Source organism: Gekko japonicus, unplaced genomic scaffold, assembly GCF_001447785.1.
Source record: "Gekko japonicus isolate JY-2015 unplaced genomic scaffold, Gekko_japonicus_V1.1 scaffold2627, whole genome shotgun sequence".
NCBI lineage: Eukaryota > Metazoa > Chordata > Lepidosauria > Squamata > Gekkonidae > Gekko > Gekko japonicus.
Window position 1 is genome coordinate 70,359 of NW_015167135.1, and position 5,998 is coordinate 76,356.

At 49.1% G+C, this 5,998-nt stretch overlaps 1 protein-coding gene across 1 annotated transcript in view; it reads left to right on the forward strand.

The window, feature by feature from the left end:
• The window catches only part of LOC107111997 (opsin-5-like), a 32,170-nt gene extending 30,108 nt beyond the window's left edge, over positions 1-2,062 (forward strand). Inside the window, exon 7 of the mRNA XM_015413052.1 lies at positions 1,843-2,062. Coding sequence (XP_015268538.1) covers positions 1,843-2,062 — 220 coding nt within the window. The remainder of the gene's footprint in view (positions 1-1,842) is intronic.
• Positions 2,063-5,998: the final 3,936 nt, after the last annotated feature.

Genomic DNA, 5,998 nt, shown 5'->3' on the forward strand with positions numbered 1-5,998 from the left:
CTCTTATCAGAGCTAGGGCTTGCCCAAGGTCATCCAGCCAGGTGCAAGTGGAGGAGTGGGGAATCAAACCCGGTTCTCCCGGATTAGAGTCCGCACACTTCACCACGACACCAAACTGGCTCTCACACCATAGCTTGCATAGGTGTTGGGGCAGCCCACAAACTAAGCATGGGTGGCCACTTAGCTTGGGTAGCAGTGGCCCACTTTAACTGAGATCATGCGAGGCACAGACAATGTGGCATGGAACTGGAATCCCAGAATTACAGCTCATCTCCAGACTACAGAGATCCATTCCCCTGGAGAAAAGGGATGCTTTGGACTGTGGACTCTATTTCTTGTTGTTCAGTCACACAGTCGAGTCCGACTCTTCGCGACCCCATGGACCAGATCCCGCCAGGCCCTCCTGTCTTCCGCCGTCCTCTGAAGTTGGCTCAATGGTATTATACAAAGCTGAGGTCCCTCCCTGTCCCAAACCTTGCCCTCCCCAGGTTCCACCCTCCCAAATCTCCAGGAATTTCCTGTCCCGGAGCTGGCATCCGTTGGTACATACAAATTTTCTAATTCTACTGCCACTCCCCACCCCCATGGATCTCATAAGTTAAGAATAACATGAACTCCCTGGGCTCTCTGGACTTTTGCTTGTATCGGGATATTTGGTTAGTATAGCGGAGTTTGCCCCATCGTAGAAGGATGATACTGAGTGCAGTAAATAAATCTCCCAAGAAGTATATTGTAAAGAAAGGTAAACTTACATTTATTCAAGTAGACCCAGTTCACATTCGGGTTGCAGTTGAAAGGAGAGAAAATAAGCCTAATCTAAGGAGTCAGGAGCTGCGGTGGCTCAAGTGGTTAAGACGCTGAACTGCAGGCAGTGAAAGGTCAGTAGTTCGGCAGTTCAAGACCCAAGTGTGCCGCATGACGGAGTGAGCTCCCGTCTCCAGTTCCAGCTCCTGCCAACCTAGCAGTTCGAAAGCAAGACATTGCAAGTAGATAAATAGGTACCACTTCGGTGGGAAGGGAACAGCGTTCTGTGCGCCTTGGTGTTTAGTCATGCCGGCCACATGACCGCGGAAACGTCTTCGGACAGCGCTGGCTCTTAGACTTTGAAATGGAGATGAGCACCGCAACCCTAGAGTCGGATTCGACTGGCTTTCGAGCAAGGGAACCTTTACCTTTACCTTTAAAGAGTGCTTTCCCTGTTACAAATGGCCATTTTGTCCGGCATGACTTGTGTGGGAGTAGGAGGGCGCTGTATCTACAGGAGAGACCTGCAGAGATGTGTGTCTCAATGGAAGGCCATGTGCAGCGAGGGAGAGGACAAAGGGAGAAAGAGAGGAGGGTCCGAGGGCAGTTCTCAGATTAAGACAAAGGGAAGCATCCCATTCAAGGAGATAACACCTATACACCCTTAGAGTGATGCAGCGCCCCCCCCCCCCATCCATGTCCAGGCATGCCGACTTGCTCACTCCAACATTTCAGAGGAGGGGGAAGCAATGTTCTAAGTAGCTTTGTGGGCCCCCACTGGAGAGAAAAGTGAGACATCGATACATAATGCTAGATATCCCTCTCCATTTAAAAGTCCGAGACTCTGAATGAAATTCGCCTCTTTCTAAGCTGTGGTTCAGGGCGCAGCTTCAAAACTCCATTGGATGCTATTTAGGGATCTGCATAAAAGTTGTCAAAACAGCTTCTGCTTGTCTCAAAACTCTTCTGATGTTTTTGCTCCTGGCAAAACATTCTAGCGACTGAGGGACAGGCGGACTCCCGCCCCCCCCAAATCCATCTGACAATTCTAATCAAAACTCTTTTTTGTTTCTCAAAGGACGGTTCCTGCCTCAACAGGAGCCACAAAGTTGGTTTCGAACGTCGACGGACCGGAGTTGGTGACAACGCGATGCCTGCGTTTGGCAAAAATCTTAGTAACGTGGTAAAAAACCAAAACCACAACCGAAGTTCTGGGTGCTTCTTTGTCGGGAGCAAGAAGAGGAACCAGGGTGAAGGCCACGCAAGCGGTCTGTGGGACAGCGTGTGGGTGCCTCAGCAGCCGGAAATGCGGGAGTAACGTCTGTGTTCCTGGCATTTCTGCTCATTTTGTTAATTAAATCAGATCTTTTTAAACACAAAAGGAAAAGGAGAGAAGAGACCACCCTGAAATGGGGCACACCAGACTCTCTGCTTGATCTGATAGGCGGAGAAGGTTTGTGTCCACGGTTGTAATCAAATGAACGACAGATTTTCTCTTTGTCGGGCTTCATAACTTGTTGTTGTTCAGTCGCACAGTCGAGTCCGACTCTTCACGACCCCATGGATCAGATCACGCCAGGCCTTCCTGTCTTCCACTGTCCTCTGAAGTTGGCTCAAGTTCATGTTCGTTGCATCGATGACACTGTCTAACCATCTCATCCTTTGCCGTCCCCATCTTCTTTGACCTTCAGTCTTTCCCAGCATCAGGGTCTTCTCCAGTGAGTGCTCCCTTCTCATTTGGTGGCCAAAGTATTTGAGCTTCAGTTTCATTATCTGGCCTTCCAGGGAACAGTCAGGGTTGCTTTCTTTTAGGATTGACTGATTTGATCTCCTTGCAGTCCAAGGGACTCAGTCAAGAGTCTTCTCCAGCACCATAGTTCAAGAGAATCTATTCTTCGGCGCTTGGCCTTCCTTATAATCCAACTCTCGCAGCCATACATGACTACTGGGAATACCATTGCTTTGACCATGCGGACTTCATCATACTTACCTTTTAAAGCATCTAACCTTTTCAGGTTGTGAATGAGCTGTTTGCTGAGCTACTGCATCAAAAATGTCATGATTCAAAGTGTCGGGATTGGTCAGCAACAAACATTTAAAACTTTTTTTGTAACAGACAGATTTCCTTTTTAATGTTTTGTCACAGTGGTTTTATACCTTAAATGAAAATCAGGAGAAATGCAGGCAAAGACGGGTTGTGTATCACAGAACCGTATTTCACCTTTCCCTTCCTTCAAGGAGCTGCAGCAGGGTAGGGAATAACCTACTTGCACCCCCAGTTTCTGGTCATGAGGAACTGAGGAGAGGGAGGGGAAAAAGTGGGAATGATCTGGAAGTTCCCCCTAGTCTCTGTGGTAAAGACATAAGAACATAAGAGACGCCAATGTTGGATCAGGCCAAAGGCCCATCCAGTCCAACACTCTGTGTCACACAGTGGCCAGAAATACCAGGTGCCATCAGGAGGTCCACCAGTGGGGCCAGGACATTAGAAGCCCTCCCACCAAGAAGACAGAGCATCACTTGCCCCAGAGCCCCTATCTATACCTTGTGGCTAAGGGCCACTGATGGACCTCTGCTCCATATGCTTATCTAATTCCCTTTTGAAGCCGTCCATGCTTGTAGCACCCACCACTTCCTGTGGCAGTGAATTCCATGTGTTAATCACTCTTTGGGTGAAGAAGTACTTCCTCTTATCCGTTCTAACCCGACCGCTCAGCAATTTCATTCAGTGCCCACGAGTTCTTGTATTGTGAGAAAGGGAGAAAAGTTCCTCTTTCTCTACCTGCTCTTTCCCATGCATAATCTTATAAACCTCAACCATGTCATAGAGATTGGGCAAAGGAGCCTTGAGCATTCCCCAGAAGTGACATCGCATACTCCCGAAACTCCGCCCTCCGCAAACACCCCCCCCCCCAAATCTCCCTGGCATTTGCAAAGGCTGTGCTGGGAAGTCTAAGCTCTGGACGGTGTGGGGGTTATTTCATTTTAGGTTTCTGGAGGTGATAAGGCTGAGAGAGGGTGACTTGCACTAGACCAGCAACTGAGCTTCAGTGTCGGCAGGGAAGACAGGGTTTGATACCGGGGTTCCCCAACCAGTGCAAACCCAGCACTTTATCCCTCGTGTGATATCACGCTGGGAAGAACATTCCAGAGTCACAATCGAGCATCCTTAATGGGCAGCGAGTGGTGGGGGCACATGATGTTTGTGTCCTTTGGAGAGCCAACTATCTTGATGTGCCTGGAGATGATGTAGTTTGTAGAAGGAGGAGCTCAACAGAGAAACCGATCTCTGTAGTTTGCAATTCCGGGAGAATGCGAAGCCCCGCCTTCTCAGTTGTCCTGACTGACCTAGATGCTGGAACACCAGAGAGGTTGCTCCTCTAAGCTGAGTGAGTGTGAGCCAGCTCAGTTTTTTAGCCTCTGGTTCACACATTTTTGTCTTAGCTCAGGAAGGAGGGCTCCGGAGCAAACTGGTTTATGCAATAGCCGAAGCACTCTCTCACAACTTTATTGCCAGCAGCTCAGAAAGTAGAATTTTTACTCACAAGATTCCATAACATTGAGGGAACATGTCCCTATGTCATGCTGGAACACACAAGGCCTATAACGCAGCCTTATGAAGAAGATCTGAAGATCTCCCTACAGGGGGACAGCTGAAGGACTGATAGTTAGCATAGCTAGATGAGGGACTGCCCACAATTTCAAATTAAATCCTTGCTGTCTCCTGATTGGCTCTTCTGGAAACTTCCTGCTCCTGTAGAGCTTCCTTCCTGTTGTTGTTCCTCCTTCAGTGGTTAGGCTAGATAGTTAAGGTTCTCTCTCTTTTCTATGTTCTATAACAGTTTGTTCTTCTTTAACAAACCTAGGTCCCGTCCACACGTGCCGGAAAACGCAGGGGGGGGGAGCTGTGGCTATTTGCGCCATTGCATTCTGATCCGCCATTATGCGATCAGACGCGACGGCGGCACACCGGGGTTTTGTCCTTTGGTGCGCGCTGCAAAGAGGACAGCCGGAGGGAATAGGCGCGCACTGGTGCGATCAAACCAAACGAGTCCGTCTGCAGCCCGTGGCAAACCATTTGCTAGTAGATCTTTGCAGGAACTTTTTAACTGCACATCTTCGGCGGCACACCACGGGTTGGTCACAGGTGCGCTACGCTTGCCAGATGTTGCGGTGTGATCGCGCCCTGAAAATCCGCCCAGCATTCGTTCCTTTCACGTGGCAAATTCTCTGTGTGACTGAGGCCCTACTTAATTTTTTTCTCTAAACAGTCAGTGCTCCAATTCCTTTGCGTATTTAAACTCTGCCAACATACCAGAACACTCCAGGATTAAAGGCGCCTGTTATTCCTTGGGATGCTTCCTGTGCCAGCTTCTATCAGGATGAGTATTTTGGGTCAATCAAGTGCCGGCCTCTTCCGTATCATTCTTAGGGTTGAGAACCGGCAGGTAGGGCCTGGATATCTCCCAGAATTGCAACCGATCATCTCCAGGTTATGAAGTTCCCGGCAGTGTCATTCCCAGACCCCACTCTCGCCAGGCTCCACTCCCAAAATCTCCCGGAATTTCCCAACCCAGAGCTGGAAGCACTAAAATTCTCTTTGACCTGTTCCATTACTTGGACACACGGTTTTTCTGTCTGCCGTTTCATGGGATTCCCCCCCCCCCCCCGCAAAGGGAAGTAGCATTTAGGAGGTGCATTTGTAAATAACGTCCGTGCAACTTCTCAAGCAGTACAGAAGGTTGATTTCCGTCATCTATAGCCTGCCTTTCTCTCCATTGAGGAGCCAAAACGTCAGCTGACATCATTCTCCTCTCTCTGCCATTTTACCCTCACAACCACCCCGTGAGGTAGACTTTAGGCCAGGAGTGTGCGACTGGCTCAAGGTCCCCCAGCGAGCTTCCATGGCTGCGTGGGGATTCGAACCTGAGTCCCCCCCCAGATCCTTGCCTGAGACTCTAACCACCACAAATGTTAGCTGTCACAGTCGAGATTGTTAGGTAGTCATACACAGTTGCCTGTGAAACAGCGGTATTCTAACACACACACACACACACGAACGTCTCTTTTGACCTCTGTGTTGGAGTGACACTTTGGTTAGCCACTTGTCCTTGTCAAACATGAAAACGGCTTCCACTGTTTCACTGGCAGGTCTCGGCCTTCCTCCCACCGTTATAGTACTTGTGTATGTTTTGAAATAAACGAATATATCTTGCACCCCTGTTGTGTCCATGTGGTTTCGTTCACTGACAAA